General features: G+C 32.9%; 5 protein-coding genes across 5 annotated transcripts; all 5 read left to right on the top strand.

Annotated features, from left to right (window-relative positions):
* The first annotated feature begins 263 nt into the window (after nt 1-263).
* LOC145328050 (uncharacterized) lies at nt 264-4660 on the top strand. The gene has a single exon (XM_080171600.1). It carries the CDS (start codon nt 3295-3297, stop codon nt 3916-3918), a length of 624 nt encoding a protein of 207 aa, XP_080027726.1. The 5' UTR covers nt 264-3294; the 3' UTR covers nt 3919-4660.
* Nucleotides 4661-13065: 8405 nt separating this feature from the next.
* Nucleotides 13066-15696, top strand: LOC145328047 (uncharacterized). Its single transcript, XM_080171598.1, has 3 exons — nt 13066-14517; nt 14803-14886; nt 15420-15696. The coding sequence occupies exons 1-3, from the start codon at nt 14291-14293 to the stop codon at nt 15535-15537; spliced, it is 429 nt and encodes a 142-aa protein (XP_080027724.1). The 5' UTR covers nt 13066-14290; the 3' UTR covers nt 15538-15696.
* A 113-nt stretch (nt 15697-15809) lies between these two features.
* LOC145328048 (uncharacterized) lies at nt 15810-16697 on the top strand. The gene is made up of 2 exons (XM_080171599.1): nt 15810-15868; nt 15958-16697. The coding sequence occupies exon 2, from the start codon at nt 16013-16015 to the stop codon at nt 16406-16408; it is 396 nt and encodes a 131-aa protein (XP_080027725.1). The 5' UTR covers nt 15810-15868; nt 15958-16012; the 3' UTR covers nt 16409-16697.
* Nucleotides 16698-16843: 146 nt separating this feature from the next.
* On the top strand, nt 16844-18369 carry LOC145328046 (uncharacterized). The gene is made up of 3 exons (XM_080171597.1): nt 16844-17167; nt 17711-17921; nt 18107-18369. Exons 1-3 carry the CDS (start codon nt 17004-17006, stop codon nt 18284-18286), a joined length of 555 nt encoding a protein of 184 aa, XP_080027723.1. The 5' UTR covers nt 16844-17003; the 3' UTR covers nt 18287-18369.
* Nucleotides 18370-18668: 299 nt separating this feature from the next.
* Nucleotides 18669-22057, top strand: LOC145328044 (uncharacterized). Its single transcript, XM_080171596.1, has 7 exons — nt 18669-18746; nt 18829-18954; nt 19167-19494; nt 19621-19760; nt 19879-20107; nt 20340-20891; nt 20988-22057. The coding sequence occupies exons 2-7, from the start codon at nt 18829-18831 to the stop codon at nt 21608-21610; spliced, it is 1998 nt and encodes a 665-aa protein (XP_080027722.1). The 5' UTR covers nt 18669-18746; the 3' UTR covers nt 21611-22057.
* The last annotated feature ends 272 nt before the right edge of the window (nt 22058-22329 follow it).

Raw genomic sequence — 22329 nt, 5'->3', positions numbered from 1 at the left:
TGTTTTTTTTTACTTTTTATACAATTTTTTTAAAAAATTAAATATTGATGAGTTTTTTATTTTTATAGAATGAATTATAAAAAAAATAATATTGGTTGATTGGTTTTTGCGATATCAGAACTCAGAACCATATCAGTTTTACTTTTAAACAATTCAATAAATATGAAAACTTTAAAAATTAAATATTGATGAGTTTTTTTTATTTTTTTAGAATGAATTATAAAAAAATAATATTGGTTGATTGGTTTTTGCGATATCAGAACCATATCAGTTTTACTTGTAAACAATTCAATAAATATGAAAACTTAGATATAAAATTTGTATAATAGATAAGACTTTTAAATAATTTATTCTCCCCTTTCTTTATTCCAAAAATCTCGATTTTTCTTTCATTGTCATATCCTAGTATTTATTATGTGTATTTGTATTGTCGTGTGAGTATGTGAGAGGGTTGTAAAGGATAGATAAATTACCACCCCCCCCCCCTCTCCCTCACATAGCTGTTAAGACTTAAGATTTTTTGTTTCAGGCTTTCAGCGTATCTACTCTATAATAATCCACCTTCCAAAGATCCAACACCCTACATTATCCAACCCTCCACCCTGCTTACTGTCTTCTACATTTCAACTCAACCATATATCAAACTTGCTAATATCATAAAGTGAAAGAAAAGTTAAAAAATAAACCACCAATAACCATTAAATAATGTATTAATCATTCTAACTCAAGTAATATGTACTAATTTATTATTTAACCTAACATACTAACAAAACAATAATCATAACTTTTTTTACTTTAATGAAATAAATAATCTAAATAAATAAATAAACTATGTTGACTTAAATAAAATGAAAATAAATATTTTTATTTTATTTGGATTGGAGTTAGTTAGTTTTGTAAATTGTAACGATTTGTCCTTGTTCTCTAAGGTCTCATATTTCCTGTATCATGAGTTGACCCTTAGCTTTATGCGGTCATAAATGTTCCCCCCCCCCCAAAAAAAAACGCTTTTATCAATATACCTTGTATATTGGGGAATATTAACAAGGATTAAAACATCCATAAAAACTAGTACTGAAACTTTATGACAAACGGATACAGGAAGCAAATGCCTACATTACCAGAAATGAAAAAAGCTATCCGCTTTCTTACGGAGATTGACCAGCCCTAATTATAAAAAAGCTATTGTTCTGTAAGATTAAAACGATTTCTGAAACTGTATAACAAACGGATAATAACACAAACACTTAAATAGTTCAGAATAGTCGACAAATAGTCGACGGACAAACTGACCCTAATTATAGAAAATTATTGTTCTGTATGAAGATCTCATATTTCTCATGTGAGTTCAGTTAAGTTGACCCTTCCAGTTTCCCTTCCTTAATCAGGTGACATAAATTTTTCCTCCCCGCCCCCCCCCCCAAAAATAAATATTGTACAGCGATTAAGGCGCGAAGATATGTTAATTTTATTTACCATAAAAACGAGTACTTTTATTATCAAACTGACATTATTCTTTTATTTTAGTAATTATGGGAAAATTGAAACAAATTTAAAATGCACGGAAAAATGTCTATAAAAATTTTAAAAAACTTAATTATGAAATAGCTTCGCTCCAAAAAAAATAAAATACTGAAGGGAAACAAACTAATCTAAAATCTTAAATATATATGAACATAGCTTTGTAAGTATGTCTGTCCAGGCGATAAATTTAATTCAAAAAATAGATATTTATCAAATTATCACATCGTATTATAAGCGTATGACCGGAAAGTAAAAACGATTTCTTTCAACTGAAGTCCAAAAAAACCGTATATAGTTATTCCGAATTTTACGATTTGTATTTAATAAAAGATAGACAGACAAAAAGAAAGAACTAAAATTATTAAAGTGATTATCTAAATTTGGTTACTATCATCATATCTTTGTAGTTTGTATAATTGATCAAAAAGCCTTCATAAAACTCCTAGGAAAGTACAGACGATATTTTTATTTACCATAAAAACGAGTACTTAAGTCAAGTTTTTATTTCTTTGTATGTAGATTTCTAGAATGATATCTATTTCTTTTTAATAAAAAAATTAAATCGACTTATATCGACAAATTACGGCTTTGTGAAAAAAAACTAAAGATATATTTTAAAAATTAAAATCCACGGAAAATGTCTATAATATGTTAAAAGTAAAAGTACTATAGAAACTATTTTTTGAAGCGAAGCTATTTCTGATTTATTTACATAAATAAAAACGAAAATGTCTATAATATGTTAAAAGTAAAACTATAGAAACTAACTTTTGAAGCGAAGCTATTTCTGATTTATTTACATAAATAAAAACGAAAATGTCTATAATATGTCTATAATACGATGCGATAAATATATATTTTCTGAAGCAACATAAAAGATAGACAGACAAAAATCAAAATGTATTTCCGTGAGAAATTAAATCTTGTTGTTTATCTCCCTCCCCCACCCCTCCTTCTAACTAACCATTACTACCAGGCTAAACCAATCTAATGAAATTCTCCCCTCTTTTTATAAGGTTTTAACACCTGCATTTATATTTCTTACAGATTTTTCTTTCTCATAAATTTAAATGAATTCTATTTCAAATATTATACAATTATACAATTAAAAAACCGTATATAGTTTTACTTACAAAATTAACTTTATAGACTATTGACATTGAGCTATTGATATTCTATGACCACAAAAATAAAAGAAGCAAAGCATTTATTCTAAGAGTTATATAAAAAAACCGATTTCTTTCAACTGAAGTCAAGTAAAACCCGTATATATATTTTACGGATATAGGATGTACAATTATAATTTCTACTAAGTTATCAAATATATTTTTTTGCATTTCTTTCAACTGAAGTCAAAAAAAACCCGTATATAGTTATACTTACAAAATTAACTGTATTAACATATTAACGTAAATCCGTAATATCGTTTTATTTTAGAGTTATATAAAAACGATTAGATATATAGTTATACTTAATAAATTTAGATTTTATTAATTATTTATAATTTATATCATAAAAATTCAAATCTTAAATCGTAATATCCACGTATGACGTAACTCTCGCAAATCCATCGTATCACCTGAAGAAAAGGGGCGGAGATTTAGTATAAATATCTGTTTTCCGGTCATAGGCAACTCAGTTCATTCAAATATACGAAGCCATATACATAACAACACCAGTCAACCAGTCAACCAGTCAACCAGTCAACATCAAATTTTAATTTATTAGTTTGAATTTTTTAAATAATATTATTTTTGAAAAATTGAAAATATGCCTGTTGTAACCAGGAGACAAGCTCTTGCGGCGGCTAACCGTCGCGCTAGAGCGCACGCGGCCGCTAATATAGCGGATCCAGTGTTGATCCTGGGGGACCACATAGTCCATGGTGGTCCTGTTCCGGTTCCTGCTCCTGTTCCTGCTCCAGAAGTACCTCCAGCAGTCCCTAGAGTTCCGCCGCCAGCAGTTCCAGTTAGAGGACCTGTTGGTCCACAGGGACCTAGGGGAGAAGTTGGTCCACCAGGACCCCCTGGAGGACCTCCCGGCCCAAGAGGGGCAAGGGGGCAGGTTGGACCACCAGGACCCCCTGGAGGTCCGAGGGGACCTCCCGGCCCAAGAGGGGCAAGGGGGCAGGTTGGACCACCAGGACCAGAAGGGCAACAAGGACCTATTGGAGCGGATGGACCACCAGGACCACCTGGCGGGCCGATGGGACCTCCCGGCCCAAGAGGACCAATGGGACCTAGAGGCGTGGGGAATGTGGAGAATAATATAACCATAAATAATAACAATACATATTTTATTATTAATGGCCAGCATGTCCCCATGCCTAACCCAGCACAGCCGCCAATAATTCAAAACAATATTGTTTATATTTATCAGAATTTTAATAATTAATTTAAGTAACTATATATATTGTAATCATATCATCATCATTATCATCAAACTATACTGTAATTATTAATTAACTATATATATAACTATTTCATATTTGTAATTGTATTGTAAATAGAAACTTTAATAACTATATTGAAATTAAATTGTAAATATTATAAAAATAACTTTTGCGTGATATTGTAAAAAATAAATGTGATAGAAACTCAAAATAATACACTTTTTATATTCATTTTTGGTGGATAGTCTTTAGATTTAATTTTATTAGACACTAACACTTTCAAAACGATTCTGGTAACGATTAATTTAATTATAGAGTTGCATGTCAAAAAAAAATCAGTTAATACTTGTGTTTGGATTAGGAACTTTGGATAATTATATCGCATTATTGGATTTACGGCCTAAACTAACCGGCTGCTTATTATATACACTTTTTATATTGGTGGATAGCTTTTAGATTTAATTTAAAAGTTTAAAAATGATTCTGGTAAAAAAGAGAAAAGATTTTAAAAAAAACTTAATTATGAAATAGCTTCGCTTCAAAAATAGAGATTTATCGCATCGTATTATAGACAGCTTTCCGCTTTATTTAAATAAATCAGTTTTTATGTAAATAAATCAGAAATAGCTTCGCTTCAAAAAATAGTTTCTATAGTTTTAATTTTAACTTAATTATTAAAACCAGATTTTCATTTTTTAGCCCCGAGGAGCCGTTTAACTATGAAAGAAATAGCTATCTGTCTTAAAGAACGAACGAATTAAAAAGTAAAAACTTTGTATATTTGTTTTACATAGAAAGAGTAGAATAGAATAGAGATTTATCGCATTGTATTATAGACAGCTTTCCGCTTTATTTAAATAAATCAGTTTTTATGTAAATAAATCAGAAATAGCTTCGCTTCAAAAAATAGTTTCTATAGTTTTAATTTTAACTTAATTATTAAAACCAGATTTTTTAGCCCCGAGGAGCCGTTTAACTATGAAAGAAATAGCTATCTGTCTTAAAGAACGAACGAATTAAAAAGTAAAAACTTTGTATATTTGTTTTACATAGAAAGAGTAGTTTTTATTGCAAATCAAATATATTTTTTTATCCGTGGACCGTGGGACATGAAATTTCGTTGTTTCTCTTACTTAAATAAATTAATAACCCCTCGCCTCCCCCCTCCCCCAAGCCATGAAAAAAAGAAATGAATATAAATAGATTCAGATTTCAATTTGAGATCCTTGGTAGAGAGAGATTAACAGACATCCTATTATTTTATTTTTTGGTTTTCAATGATAACTATGACGACATATATAGAGTAGACAGAACAGAAAAAGAGTAGTTTTTATTGCAAATCAAATATAATTTTTTTCATTTGTTTTTTATCCGTGGAGATTAACAGACATCCTATTATTTTATTCTTTGGTTTTCAATGATAACTATGATATATAGACAGAACAGAAATGTACAATCGTTTGATTATTAAAACCAGTTTTTTTAGCCCCGAGGAGCCGTTTAACTATGAAAGAAATAGCTATCTGTCTTAAAGAACGAACGAATTAAAAAGTAAAAACTTTGTATATTTGTTTTATTCAAAAAGAGTAGGTTTTATTGCAATTAGAGTCTTCCAACTAATTCACTTACAATTTTGCTTCATATCCGTGTCATGTTATTTAGTTGACCCTTTTTAAAAAATTTAAATTTCCCTTCCTTGCGAAAGAATGTTTTTAAAACTTAAAACATATGAAATGATATTATCACAGATATTATCATCAATCTATAATATAATTGGCCAAAAAGCCTTCATAAAGTGTTATAAAGAGAATATAGTCTCACTGAAGATATCTATATTCCAACTTTCAATATGTAACTTTGAAGCAATTTTGTTTGTTTTCTACATTACCGAATACTTTGTGAAATCAATTCGTCTCAAATGTAACTTTTCTTAAAAATAGGTTTCTAAAACTTGAAATATAATTTTTAACTTTTCTCACCAATGAATGATGAAAGTATAAATTTAAGAACAATTTGAAATATTTACCCTCTAACGGCTAATTTATTTACTATAATTTCATCGTATTAAATCCAAATTTAATCTTGTTTCTCCCCCCCCCCCCCCCATCCCAATTATTACCATACCATTACCAGGTTGGTTACGATATTATATATTTGTTTTTTATCCGTGGACCGTGTGACATGAAAGATTAAGCATCAAATCCTCCCCCCCTCCTCAAAGGGGAAATTAGCAGAATTCTTACATGTCTACCTAATAAAACATACATAAGTAGCGAAGCTCTAAAATTATGAATAATAAATAGACCATTTGGAACAATGTATGGTTGTCTTTTGAAGCATTAAGCTAATAGAAAAACGTTAAAACTTAAACAATTGAATTTACAATTACATAATCCTAAATTTGCCTAAACTTAAAATTGTTTATTAATTATTTCTTATCAGTTCAGCATTTTGATTTTTGATTATTATTTATTATTGTCAACTGTCCTATCCCCTCCTAATATTTATGTTTTTCCCCCTTTTTTTTTTGGGGGGGGGGGAGCTAAACAGATATCCTATTACCTCCTAATATTTATTACATACAACACCAACCCCAATTTTAGGGGGTTACATGGGGGGGGGGGGGGGGCGCGCATTACCACTCCGCCCATATTCATAATGAGCGGTGAAAATGGACAAAAAAATTGTAAAATACGTGATAAAAAACACATTTATAACAATCTTTTTCTATATATAACAATATAGTGTATTTCCGTAAAAAGACTCGGACGGAGGGACGTATGGACATACCTTAATTATAGAGTAACAAGGATTCTTATAATTTCATTTTCACTATGTTTATATATATGAGAGGGGGGGGGGGGTCACGATTAATTTTTAACTTGGGGAGTGGGTAAGATTATAATTTATTATACTAGTGTAGTCTCACCCCTCCCCTATTTGAAGGTTGACCGTTACATTACAACTTACGATACAAATATTGACCCCTCCCCCCCCCCCCCTCCCCAAGAAATAAGTTAACAATTCAAAACATATGGAAAATAGGAATTAGCGAAGCTTTTCTATAATTTGTGTTGGTTATAAACGTCAGTTAGTATTACTATTTTATATAATTTATAGACAGAATACTTACTTTATAATTATACTTATGCATTTATGTTAATGTTCCCCCCCCCCCCCCCCCCCCAAGAAACAAAACAAAACAAAACATATGGAAAATTCAAAATACTAGGAATTAGCGAAGCTTTTCTATAATTTGTGTTGGTTATAGACGTCAGTATGTTAGTATTTATATAATTTATACTTATAGACAGAATACTTACTTATAATTTTGATTATACTAATGCATTTATGTTAATGTTTTGCTTTAATGGATATTGTCATCCTTGTTAAAAATATTTCACACATCCCATTCCCAACACTTTATATTTGAAGATATCTAGAATATTATAAATCTTAATAATTTCTTGGAAACCAACAACAAAGAAAAATTTGTAGGGGGTAATTAATGATTCCTTGAAATTTCATTTGCTTACAGACCTTTGAAGTGACAACATTTGAACATTTGTTTTATTTTTGCTATCGTTATTATGGCGGAACAAGGACAGAGAGTCAGAGTTGGGCGCAGGCGCAAGCCGGTAGCGATGGATGACTTGGTTCCTTACTTCCCCCGTACACTTACCTGCACAGATCCAGAACCAAGTTTATACCCCGACCTGATGCCTGGATGGTACGCCCATTATCAGGTCCTTCACAGATCTTTTAAAGATATATCTAACCTGCTTTACAGGTCGGGGTTTCAGAGTGTTCGTAATATGCAGGCGATCAGACTATTTAGTGAAGGAATTGGTATATACCAATTCCTTCACCAAGCCCTTCCATCTTCTCAGCGTACACGCGAAGAAAATGAACTTGTTCTGCAGCAAATGGAAGCAAAATGCAACGGTTACCGTGACGACGTTATCCAGGCGTTAGCTGTCTATGACCGTGCGATATGTTTAGATGGCACAGTAGATCTATCATCAGATGAAGACGAATATCCCGATATCTCCGGCGATGTAAATCCATCTTCCGATGATGACGATATTGACGCCATCCTGGAAGTTCTGGAACACGAAGGTGGCGCGAGCGAAGGTGAAGGTGATGACTCTGATGAGTCAGTGATCATTATCGATTGAACATTGATGTTGCGTTGAGTTGAGATCGCATTCCTGTGAATATTTAGTTAGATTCCACATAAATAACTTGACATATATATGCTATAATAATAAAACTATGAAAAATAATTTTCTTATTTTTATTTAATTTAATTTGTAATTGCGATGCTGCTCTATAATTTGAATTATAATTGAAGAAGTAAGCTCTGTTTGTCTGTAGCTAAGGATCTCGCTAACCACTGAACCTATATGGTTCTCCTTTACAGTACAGCTTCGTATAGGTCCTTAGATGGTTTTATTTGTGTACTTATTTTAACTTTGAATTGAAGACATAAATTTAAAATTATCAATAGCTATAGTATTAACTTTAACAAACAAAAACATTTAAAGTGCCACTAGAGGCCTCTAGGGGCGTAGCCGCTAGTAAACTTATAAAGAAGTAAGCTCTGTTTGTCTGTAGCTAAGGATCTCGCTAACCACTGAACCTATATGGTTCTCCTGTACAGTACAGCTTCGTATAGGTCCTTAGATGGTTTTATTTGTGTACTTATTTTAACTTTGAATTGAAGACATAAATTTAAAATTATCAATAGCTATAGTATTAACTTTAACAAACAAAAACATTTAAAGTGCCACTAGAGGCCTCTAGGGGCGTAGCCGCTAGTAAACTTATAAAGAAGTAAGCTCTGTTTGTCTGTAGCTAAGGATCTCGCTAACCACTGAACCTATATGGTTCTCCTTTACAGTACAGCTTCGTATAGGTCCTTAGATGGTTTTAGGCTATTTTTCTGCCCTTTCATATCCCTTCGAATATAGAGCCTCTAAATGCTAGGGGCGCAGCCGTTTGTATCCAAGGAAGAGACTCGAGAGACGTTTGATATAGTTATTTGATATACTTAGGTAGGTAGGTAGGTAGGTTCGAATATAGAGCCTCTAAATGCTAGGGGCGCAGCCGTTTGTATCCAAGGAAGGAAGAGAGACGTTTGATATAGTTATTTGATAAAACTTAGGTAGGTTAGGTAAGCGTTCCACGTATTTAAAATTATCAATAGCTATTTCTTGCATCGTTAACGAATAAAAGCTAACTATCTCGGACGAAAAATCAACATGTTTAAAATGGACGTACGGACATTCTGGTAATGATTATAGAGTTGCTACGCTTTCTAAATCGGACGGACCGACCATAAGAATGAATAAAAAAGTGTATTATTTCGAGTTTCTTATCACATTTATTTTTATCACGAATATGAATATGAAATGAAATGAATGAAATACAAAATGAAAATGAAACAATGAAATTGAAAAACGAAAAAAAAACAGACAGACAGACAGACATATTTACATTTAGAAATATAAAGTAGATTTGCTACTAAAAAATGAAAATGAAACAATGAAATTGAAAAAAAAATTTAATGAAAATATTAAAACTAAAGAAAAGGGGTAGTTTCACGAAATGCATTTGAACTTAATTTAGTGAACCGCATATTTTATCCTGGTTAAATGGGTAAGGTAAACTACATTTATATGGCATATATTTGAAATGAATTCAATTTTCTACCACGTAGTTTTTAAAATATCAAGACCTTAAAATTGTCTTTTTTGTGATATATGCAATTTAAAAAGACGATTTTCAAGTCTTGACATTTTAAAAACTATGTGGTAGAAAATTGAAATTTTTTCAAATATATGCCATATAAATGTAGTTTAACCATTTAACCAGGATAAAATATGCGGTTCACTAAATTAAGTTTAAATGCATTTCGTGAAACTACCCCTTTAAAAAATCTGCAAATTTAGTAAATAAAGTATAAATATATCAAAAATAGTATATACAAAATTTGAAAATACAAAATAGATTTTTACAATTTTTATCCCCCCCCCCACCAATAAAAATAACCGCGGGCGCTCGGCCCCCTAGCCATATAACCTAACCTAGCCTAACCTAATCCAGTCATTTAGTCGGGGGGGGGGGGGGGGGGATAACAACACAAAATAGAAATAATATTACAAAATTAACAATAAATTAACAGTAAATATCAACAATAATCAATAGAATTCAAATTGATTATTGTTGATATTTACTGTGGCGTGCGCACCTATTGTCAAATTGAAAATAGGTGCAACACGCCGAGGTTGACGTTCTTGCTGTGGCGGGGGTGGGGGAGGTGGATTGTTGTCTCCTGGCTGTGGCTGTTGTTCGGGAAGGGGCTCTGGAGGGTCGTCCTGCTGTTGAGGATGGTCCGGTTGTGGTGGTTGATGGGGAACATTGACATGATTGTTGTTCCCCATCTGTTGGATAACCTGTTGACCTTAATAAATTAAATCAAAATTAAAATTAAAATCTCTCAGGAGGGTGGTCGATAGATCGTTGTACATCCCCAGTGATTTTCCCTTCTGTAGATTACAATTAGTTCCATAAAAGCCAAAAAAAATACATTTTAATTAAAGAGCCAAAAAAAATACATTTTAATTAAAGATCCAGCTTAGATTTTTTGACGCATTTTTTTGGAGCTTCTCTTTTATGCATGTTTTCATCCTTGTTTTATAATAATCATGTAAGCAATTCTGTATGATATTTACTATTAATTTAAATGGTTAATTTTTCAAAATCATAAAATATCTCAACGCAGGAGTCCCAATTATATATAATACCTTGTCCTCTTGGAGCATTACGGCGTCCTCGACGATTCCCATCAGGCTGGGGTTCAACAGGAACGGCAGCCACACCTTAATGAATTAAATCTTATTTATTATTTCAAAGTAAGGGGACTGGACAAACGCAGGAGTCCCAAACGTCGGAGTGGACAAACGCAGGAGTGTTAAATTAAAATATTAATTTTAAGTATTTCTGTACAGGTTAGGTTAGGTTAATATGTACAAGATATATAAGACTTGGAATAGGTAATAATAAAAATATGATTATATATAATACCTTGTCCTCTTGGTTGAACAACCCGTCCATGGCCATCATCAACAGCAACAGGAGGAACAGCTGCCACACCTTAATAAATTAAATCTTATTTATTATTTCAAAGTCCCAAACGTCGGAGTGGACAAACGCAGGAGTCCCATTTATTAACTTAGTCCTATAGTTTATACAAACGGACAGTTTAACTTTAAAAAAGTTTAAACTTTACTACAGTAATATAATTAAACTAAAGAGTAGGACAAACGGACATTAACACTTGTATAGTGTCTGAAGTGAATAATTTAAATATAAAGTATAAGAGTCGAAGCAAAATTGTAAGTAAATTTATTGGAAAACTGCTTCATACAGGATAACCGATAATGTTTATGGTTATACTTACATTTCTAGGACTTAATTATAGAGTTGCTTGCTTCGCTTATAATATTATTCTTTGTTGTCCAAGGAATCAATATACCAAAAACCAGATCAAACGGATAATTAGATCACATAAAATTTTGTTGTTATAAAAGTAGAAAAATCAACATGTTTAAAAGGGATTTACGGACATTCTGGTAATGATTATAGAGTTGCTTCGCTTTCTAAATCGTACGTAACTACATCATGCAAAGTTTGAAAGCGATAGGACAATTCTAACATGCCTAAAATTAACGAATAAAAGCTAACTATCTCGGACGAAAAATCAACATGTTTAAAATGGACGTACGGACATTCTGGTAATGATTATAGAGTTGCTACGCTTTCTAAATCGGACGGACCGACCATAATTATAGAAAAGCTTCGCTTTTAAAAAGGTAAATTAAAAGGTAAAAAGGAGAACCCGATCGGTTCATCGGTTAGCGAGATCCTTTGTATAAAGATTATTTATTCATTATATTACACTTGGAATAACTAAAAATAAATAGAATTCAATATATATTATACCTGGGTCAAGTCGTTGACGTCGTTCAAGTATTCGCTGGCTCCTTCGTTTCGTGCTGCTGGGTCTAGATTTCATTATTCGTTCGGATATTTATACTGAAATAAATTATTAAGGTAATAAATAATAATTTAATAATTAGTATTTTATTTTTCATAATGCAAATGCAGATATAATTAATTTCAATTTCAATTCAATTTCAAAACGTTCACAATATACGTATAAAAACACTGCAAAATCAAATATTAAAAAATAATTAACTTTATAAGTTTATTTTATGCGTATATAAAAACTAATTACGCATTAAAACAAAGAGAAAGGCGGTCAAAAGGTAGAGAAAGCCATTAAAATAAAGGGGTTGTATGCAAAAATGTAATTTCCTCATTACCTTCCGATAAGCCGCTGAAATTTATTTTGCCTTTTCTCGGCAGTTTTCGGCGGTTGCGCCGCCGTTTCTTCTCCCCTTAGTATCCAAGTAACTTGAAGTTGGCTGGCCCATCTCTCGTTCGTCGCCAACCTACAATTTAACTTTAAATTACAAATTTGTAAAATGTAAATTATCTTTATAAACCAACCTAATGCCGTAAAATCAATCTTCGAATAAACCAACCTAATGCCGTAAAATCAATCTTCGATATTTATTATTTAGAAAATGTTAAGATTTTTAATTTGTTAATACTAATAGTCTAATAGCATGAAAAAATTTTATCTTTACATACCCTTTAAAATAAGTGGCATCCGCATTTAGAGCCTAGAGGTCAATATCCAAACATATATGGGTGGGGGAAAAGGGTTTTACATGTAAGTAACAGTTAACACCTTTATAGTCCCCCCCCCCCCAAAATAAAGGGAAGGGCAATGGGCTGTTTATTTTACACTAGTCTCCCCCCCCTCCCCTATTTAAGAAGGGTTGCTATATGAAAAGAAAGGGTTGAACTTGATTTTGAATATAACCCCCCCCCCCAAAAAAAAAATACAAAGAATAATCCCTTTATTTATTTAAATTTTCCTTTATAAAAATTTTCCATAATATATATATGACACCTTTATTATACATAGAATATATGAAAAGAAAGGGTTGAACTTGATTTTGAATATAACCCCCCCCCCCAAAAAAAATACAATGAATAATCCCTTTATTTATTTAAATTTTCCTTTATAAAAATTTTCCACTAATGCTGGGTGACGGGAGAGAGTTTTTTTTTTAACTTTTAAGAAAGGTTTATATATATGACACCTTTATAAATTATAACCTTATATTATAATGGCCGATAAATTGATGTACACTCCCAATGATGATGCACAAAATTACCCCTTTTGTAAATAACAATTAATAGTTGAAACGTTTTTACACTCAACTTAATGAAGCAACCAAGTCCCAAAATTCCCCAAAATTGTTGAGCAAACCAAAAAGAAAACGTTGGTATAAAACTTTGTTTTTAAAAGATATGAAATGATACAGATATTCATCATATCATTATCATCAATCTATTCTATAATTGGCCAAAAAGCCTTCATAAAGTGACATCAAAGCTGACAATAAAAATGGTAATCCTTGAATGTTATGTAACTTCCAATATGTAACTATGAAGCAATTTTGTTTGTCTACATTACCGAATACTTTTTTAATTCTATTCATCTCAAATGTAACTTTTCTTAAAAATAGGTTTCTAAAACTTGAAATATAATTTTTAACTTTTCTTACCAATGAATGATGAAACTTAAGTATAAATTGAAAAACAATTTGAAATATCCAGCCTCTAACGGCTAATTTATTTACTAAAATTTCATCGTATTAAATCCAAATTAAATCTTGTTGGTTCCCCCCCCCCCCTCCTCCTAACCATTACGTTATGATGGGTGGAGAAAAAAAGATTACATATAATTATATTCAAATAAGAAGTGTTGAAAAAGGGGGGTGGGGCAGGTTTCAAATAATCTTTAATCTTTTAATCTTTAATCTTTTACGGAGGGTAAATTAAGTGTTAAATTACCCCTTCTGCAGATTAAGCATCAAATCCTCCCCCCTCCTCAAGGGGAAATTAGGAGAATTCTTAGTCTTACATGTCATATAAATATTTTCCAACACATCCCATGATTTCCCTCGTACTTCGTAGTAATTGGATACGGATTATAGTTATACCCCCCCCCCCCCACACTTTCTTTTATGTGTGTTTATTTTATCCCTTACTATTCCAAAAAATAAAATTATGGGTGGAGTTACTGTTAAGTTGTTAACCCTTTTCTTCCCCCAATCATCCAATGTAAGCGGTAACCTGGCCATTCTCACCACCTTAGGCTTAAAGTCATAAAGTCATAATTAATATTAATCTTTTTTTTTAGTTTTAGTTCAGTTACAACATCGTTAGAGAATGGCTGAGCCTGACTCTAATAAAGTTATAGGTGACGATGATGACAGTGAGGTTGTCCAAGCTATGCCTGACTCTTCAGTTACGCGTACTCGTAGTTTGCGTGAACGTAAGACGATCCCCGATGCAAGAATACCCGATATTTTGGATGAGGTTGACCTTGATATGTTGGAGGAAAAGGAGGGTTTGGGGTCCCCCCCCAAAAAAATAACCCCCAGTGATAACATTAGGTAATAATAATATTTTCATTTTATATTTAATAATGTTATAAAAAACTAAAAGGGGTAGTTTCACGAAGTTTATTTATTAAGCTCAAATGCATTTCGTGAAACTACCCCTTATAAAATTAGTGGGTTTCGTCGTATTTTTACTTTTTATTTACTATTAAGCTCAAATGCATACCCCTAATACAATTATAATAAATGGGATTATGAAAAGTAGTGGGTTCCTTTGTATTTTTACAGTAACTTTTTATCTTAGGGTAGGTAAATGTTATTTATTTATTTAATTTTCAGTTGCACTCCAGGGTCGGTAATGTTGGAGGAGAAGGAGGGGTTGGGGACCCCCACAAAAAAAATAACCCCCAGTGATAACATTAGGTAATAATAATATTTTCATTTTATATTTAATAATGTTATAAAAAAACTAAAAGGGGTAGTTTCACGAAGTGCATCTACCCATGCTAAAAAAAGTATAGAAATGGGATTTTTTATTTTACAGTAACTTTTTATTTATTAAGCTCAAATGCATTTCGTGAAACTACCCCTTATAAAATTAGTGGGTTTCGTCGTATTTTTACTTTTTATTTACTATTAAGCTCAAATGCATACCCCTAATAAAATTATAATAAATGGGATTATGAAAAGTAGTGGGTTCCTTTGTATTTTTACAGTAACTTTTTATCTTAGGGTAGGTAAATGTTAAAAAAATATCCTTACTTTCTTTTGGTCAGGTTAGGTTGGGTCCTCCATCCATCCTCCGGGGCGCATTCCTTCCATGTTCAGCAACTCTCGGTGCTCTACACACCAAGAGAGGCCATTTTTTTTTAGAATATAATCCCAAATTTGGTAAATTTGGTGGGTTCTAAAAAGAACCAGAGAAATTGAAAATTTATTTATTTATTTAATTTCAGTTGCACTCCAGTCACTTCAAAAATAGCTGATCCACAACGGAAGCGAATAATAACAAAGTTGTGTTCACCTCCAAGGGTCAAGAAAAGAAGAACAGAGTCTTCTCCCCAATCGAGGTAAAAAAAACAAGTAGCCAAATAATTTTTTTTTTATTTTGTCCAGAGGGCAAGGGAAAAATAATATTAATTAATAATTAAAATAATAGGCTATTTTTTTAAGGTCAAAACCTGACAGCCCAGAACCTGAAAATCCAACTTCACCCCCCAAACCTTCTCCCCAATCGAGGTAAAAAAAACAAGTAGCCAAATAATTTTTATATTTTGTCCAGAGGGCAAGGGAAAAATAATATTAATTAATAATTAAAATAATAGGCTATTTTTTTAAGGTCAAAACCTGACAGCCCAGAACCTGAAAATCCAACTTCACCCCCCAAACCTTCTCCCCAATCGAGGTAAAAAAAACAAGTAGCCAAATAATTTTTATATTTTGTCCAGAGGGCAAGGGAAAAATAATATTAATTAATTAATTAATTATTTTAAGGTCAAAACCAGCAAGCCCACAACCAGCTTCACAAACAACACCAGATACATCACCAATGCGCCCACTCAACGTAACGCCGCCGCCGTCTCCATCACCTACAAGTACAACAGCCACACCTAAAGCCGCAGCCACACCTAAAGCCGCAGCCACACCTACAACACCAGCTGGAGACACACCTTCTTCAGCACAGTCATCCCCAGCTGGAGAAAAGCCAAAAGGGAGAGGTGGCCGTACAAGTACAACAGCCACACCTAAAGCCGCAGCCACACCTAAAGCCGCAGCCACACCTACAACACCAGCTGGAGACACACCTTCTTCAGCACAGTCATCCCCAGCTGGAGAAAAGCCAAAAGGGAGAGGTGGCCGTACAAAAGGATCCAAGAATAAACCCAAGATGAACAGTGACAGTACAGAACATATGTTCATCAAAGGTAAGCTTAAATTAGTATAATTAATATCAATAACATAGGTAGTAACATTAAAAATTTAATTGACAGGATGTCTATTTGTCTGTACTTAAATAAAATACATTATATTATATTTATAATTAATAACCATACAATCTCAACCGTAAATACATAAATTTCTAGAATACTAGTTTGTTTTACTTTACCTATATATTAAATTAACTGTTCTATTGATTACCTAGACTGCGTGGGTACAGTACAAGGGGACACACACTCGCTCTATGACCGCCTTGATGGGAAGAGGATAACATATAGTAATGGTGATAAGGTACAAACATAAATACTAAAAATAATAATAAAATGTAGAGGGGGGGGGGGGGGGGGCAATTCTTGATGGGAAGAGGATAACATATAGTAATGGTGATAAGGTACAAACATAAATACTAAAAATAATAATAAAATGTAGAGGGGGGGGGGGGGCAAAAGTGACACTTTTTGAAAGCAAAACTAAAAGTCAAGAAAGGAACACAACTAAAAAAAGAGTTACAGGTGTGAGATTATTAAATAAAATGTTTAATAAAATTAAAATTACTTCAGGTTTATGTCTACTTGGTTAAAGTGCTTGAAGATCATGCTTACATGATCCCCAACTACCCTGGAAAGGGTCAGAATAAGACCCCGTGGGGGCGGGGGTGCAAATACTGTAACTTCCATACCTGGGATGGCACATACCACGTGAAAGAATACCCCACAGAGGGAAAACCAAGAGAGAAATTTATACTGCAAGAAACTAACCTTCTTAGGTAATAATATTAAGTTGACATAAAATAACATGATGTATTAACGCAACGTGCCGGAGCCGTATAATTTTGATGCGGCTCCGGCTCCGGGGAGCCGTATTTGGAAATACGGCTCCCGGCTCCGGCTCCAGCTCCGGCTCCTACCTTAAAATTAATATATCAATTTTTTTCCATTATTGAATTTGATAAAATAAGATAAATAATATAAAATATTTTGCTTTTATTTGATTAAAGCTATATAAAAGTAGAAGGATGTGTGTCTATTTGTTAAGTAACAATAGTTTTTCAGTTTATTATATGGAAATAGACCGTTGCCAAATTATAATATTACTTTAAAAAATCATTTTTACCTAGTCCGGAGCCGGAGCCGTTTTTAACAAAAAATACGGCTCCGGATCCGGCTCCACAAAAAATGTTGCTGCTCCCGGCTCCAGAACACTGGTATTAAGTATTCATAAACATTGATTAAAAATATATACTGACAGACAAGGTGAATTATAGAGTAGCTTTGCTAAAAAAAATAATATTAATTGCTTACCTGTTTAGGAGGTTTACCCGTCACTGGATCATTGACCACAGAGATGTTTACCGAGAGTATAGGAAGGGAGTGAACCTGGCCAGCTTTCAGAGGAAGTTTCAACAGGCCCAGGCAGATGCTGAAGTTATCCATGAAGTCAAAATATACGTCACTGCCCTAGAAGCGCTGCGCCACATAACAGGAAAACTGGTTAATAATGAAAGTTTCCTTCGCTTTAAGGTAAATGTATGTTTAATATTTTTGATCATATTTGCTGTTATCTAATGTCTCATACCTATATTTTTTTAAACAAAATTAATTGAAAATGATTGCTAAAATCGAAATATATCTTCATGTCAGTTAGAATAGTGTATTTTTTAAAAATAGGTTGAAAAACATACTAACTTTAAAAAATTCGCTTTAAGGATAAGGATGCCAATGCCTTTGACCATATCATCGCCAAGCAGGTCGGTTTACTTGAGAAAGGCAAGAAGCAGGATGCACCCACCAGCAAACAGCTTCATAACTGGCTGCAGGGGCAGCACAAGTATTACATGGAATCCTTCAAGAAGATTTTAGAAAATAAAGGTATTAATAACTATTAACTATTAAGTATTATAATTTATAAACTAAAACATTACTAAATAATTTCAAAATCTGAAAGAAATAACAAATAATTAATTTAAATTATCTTCACTTCCGCGGGTGTGTACATTGCCGAAATCGAAGGAAAGGTGCACACCTGCGGAAAAAATGTTAATATTTAATTATTTTAAATAACAAATAATTATAATCAATATTATCTTTGTTTCCGCAGGTTTGCACCTTTCCTTCGACTTCGGCAATGTTCACCACACCGACTTCATTGCAGGTAACCTAAATAAAATAAATAAACTATTATTATTTATTAATGCAATTACAACTGCAGCAGCTACATAACCTGAATTAAATAAAGTAAAGTAAACTATTATGAATGAATAATATAAAAGAATTACTAATTTTTCAGTAACTGCAAACTATACCGATGCAGACGGTCCCAAAGAATTGTTGCTCGCCTGTGAACAGGTATAAGTTTAAAATTAATTCTTAGAAATTTAGAATGACCACAAATACCTAAATGATAATTTGATTAATTACTTATGTTTAGATGCCTAAACCCGATGCTTCCGGCCGCAGCATCTACGAATATTTCGAAGAACTGTTGAAAAGGTTTGGGCTTGAGCATTATCAACTTCTCAGCTCCACATCCGACTCGGCTGCCAACTGTGTAAAGGTAATGAAAAATTATAAATTATAATTATAAAATCATAACTATTTAATAGTTTTTTCTCGCATCGTATTTTAAATGGCTTTCCGCGGATGTAAAATGTACAATTGTAAGATAAAACCAGTTTTTTTAGATGAATATTTGAATGAATACGAGAATTAATATTATAAAACAATACCATTAGAAAGTAAATCATTAATTTATTTTTCATTCTTTAGTCCGTCAAGATACTCAATGAAGAGCACGGGAAAACCCCCACAGAGTATACAAGTTTCATGAACCATGAGGATGAAGATGAGGGAGTCAGTGATGATGATGATGATAGTGATAAGGAAGACACACCTGAGGCTGATAGTGAAGATGAAATCCCGTTGGATATGTTTATAGAAGATTTAGATGAGGTTGAGGATGGTGTTGTAGAAGCCGAAGGTGAGGGTCAGGATGGAGATGAAGAAACCCTGGCAGGAACAAGACAAGGCGATGGCGGCATATCAAGTGCGATTTTCTACAGGTCCATCGCCATCAAAGATCCACAACAAAGAGAGGGTAAGTAAAGTTAAATTAAATTCATTCCCAAAAAATTCAATGAATTACATTTAATGATTTACAGGGGTAGTTTCACGAAATGCATTTAACTAAATTATATTAATTTATTAAATTATTTCTTTTCAGCAATCACAAATTTCGGGAAACTAATAGAAGAGAACATCCAGAAAACAATGATATGTGATGAGCAGAAATGTGGACTTATAGTGGGAGGTGTTTGCCTCAACCACCAAGTGGAGTTGGCGTTGAAGCAGGCTGCCAAAGTTGTAAGTAAATTAATTAAATGATTAATAGAACCAACTAAATAACTTATACAGTAACTTAAAAAGTTAAATAATAAATTATACAAAAACGTGAAAATTAACAAATATTATATTTTTTTAGAAAGGGAAGGGGTACAACAGAACCATAATTAACCTGGCAAAGCTGGTCAGTAAAATTATGAATAACAAGAAGCTGCGTCGCATTTTGGTAGAGAGTGGACAACGTATGCTTACCAGATACGTGGAGACGAGATGGAGCTCCAGAATGAACATGATAAAGCGGTTCTTAGAGTTGTTTGACAACAAACAACTACTTCAGAAGGTGAAAAAATCCGTGCAGGATCAGAAAGGTAAACCCAAAAAAGTTAATTATAATTTAAACAACAATTTAAAACTAACAAAATTACCAACTTAAATTTCTCTCTGTCCCTTAATTAAACAAAAGAGAAAGGTAACAAATAGAAGTTTATTAAAATTTAAACTAAATAAATTATTTCTTCTCTCGTTCCCTTAATTAAAAATTAGAACTGTATATATCAATAGAATTAATTTTTAATTTTTAATTTTTAATTTTTATTTTAGTCAACAAGAAGTTTGACAATCTGTGGCCAACACCTGACCAGGTTCTTGCCCTCAGAGAAGTCCTGGAAGTGTTGGAGTGTGTGGATACCATGCTGACAATTCCTGCACAAGCCCATGAGGCCACAATCGTCCAGATGTTCACCATGCTGGATACGGTGTTCTTTACCCTACGGACAAGTATGCCTGGCAACTTATTCGCTAGACGTGTATTCAAGTTCCTTCACCTGAGAGTTAACAAGATTGTCCGTACTAATGCAGGCTGGCAAGTCTGTCTCTACCTACACCCCCTGTCACGCAGTCATTTGGAAATGATTGCGAGTGGCACACAAAGCTTTACGGTGACACAGGATGAAGCAAAAACAATTTTACAACAAGCACCCAAAAATTGTAGGTTGTTGGGTGAACGGCTACACCGAATCTCACTGAGAGCCAACCTAAGTCCTGAAGAAAAGGCAGATGAAGAGGCCGACCTGCGTAGAGCTAATGCGGATGCCGACAATGAGGATTCCGAAGCTGACGAGTACGAATCTCCAGAAACTGCACCTCCCACAGGTAAAGATATACAATATTAATTAAAATAGATAATAATAATAACATTAGTTAAATAATTCAATTATCATTTTTATTAATTATATTTATGTATTACAGGCATGATGACACCCATCCAAAAGATGTTTTGGAACAAACAACAAGAGTTCAAAGAAATTCAGGCTCAAGCAGCAGCCAAGAAGAAAAAGAAAGAACAACGTGACAAACAGAAGGATCCCCTGGACGTCATGAAGAAACACCTGAAAGCTGGGCTGAAGGATTGGAGTAACATAGAAGAATCCAAGTTGCATGCCTTGACATACGGTTACCAACGTGAAGTCGCTAAGATAAAGGAGGAAATTGCGAAAGTCAAAAAATCTAAGTCCAAGGATTTCGATGTTGAAGAACGCCAGAAACTGTACAAACAAGGAGCAATGACCGCAAGCCACAGGATGCTTACTGCCAGGTATGAACATGTTGCAGAGAAGATATGTTATCCACCTGGACTTGTCAGTTTGATGACCAACTTCAACAACTTACCTGTTTCTAATGCGAGGTGTGAGAGAATTTTCTCACACCTCAAATTAGTTTACTCATCGAGGCGCTATAACCTAGAGAAAGAAACCATCCACGCCATCATGTTCTTGAAGATGAACAAGCTAGTCCCCAAGAAGTCCCAAGCATTTTGGGATAGGCAGGTAAAAGTTACCAAGAAGACAGCAACCAAGGAACTGGAAAAGTGAAATAATTTTTGTAAATATGTTTATCATATTAATTATGTTGGAAAGAAATAAAGTAGAAGTAAAGTAAAACAAATAATTTAATGAAATAATTTTGTGTTTTTTAAATATCTGTATCATTACCATTATAAAATAAATGTTGTAATAAAACCCAAAAAACTGTTTATTGATATATTTATTTTTTTTGCAGTATTGTTATTTAATTTAACAAGGATGAATAATCAATAAGTAGCGAAGCCAAAAACATTACTCAAATCATACTTGTCTTGTGTCTTTATGCGTGGATGGTCTCTTGCTCGAGGTTCTAGAGTAAATAAGTTGGACATCAAATGAAAGTAAATACTAAATATCCAAAAATAAATTTGAATTTCAATTAAAGGGTGATGGAAAAAAATAAAAATGCGTACTTGCCGCTTCGCTTATATTATTGTACATTCAAACATCAGTAAACCAAAAATCAGACCAATCGGATAATTAGGTCACATAAAAATTTGTTGTTAAAATGTAAAAAAAATACGGACATTAATGTCAGAACTGAATTATCAGAATGCGAATATATAAGAGTCTAAGCAAAATTGTAAGTAAATTTGTTTAAAAACAGCTTGATAATCAGGTTTAACATGAGCGTACATTTAAAACCGAGTTTCAACGCAAAAAAACGCGGAGCCGAATCTAGAAATACGGCTGCGGATGTGTGTATATTTGGTAACATATGGTTTTTA

This window comes from Acartia tonsa, chromosome 9 (genome assembly GCF_053477335.1).
Source record: "Acartia tonsa isolate MP-2025a chromosome 9, ASM5347733v1, whole genome shotgun sequence".
Taxonomy (NCBI): Eukaryota; Metazoa; Arthropoda; class Copepoda; order Calanoida; family Acartiidae; genus Acartia; species Acartia tonsa.
The sequence above is the reverse complement of the archived record's forward strand: the minus strand, read 5'-3'. Positions and strand labels throughout refer to the sequence as shown.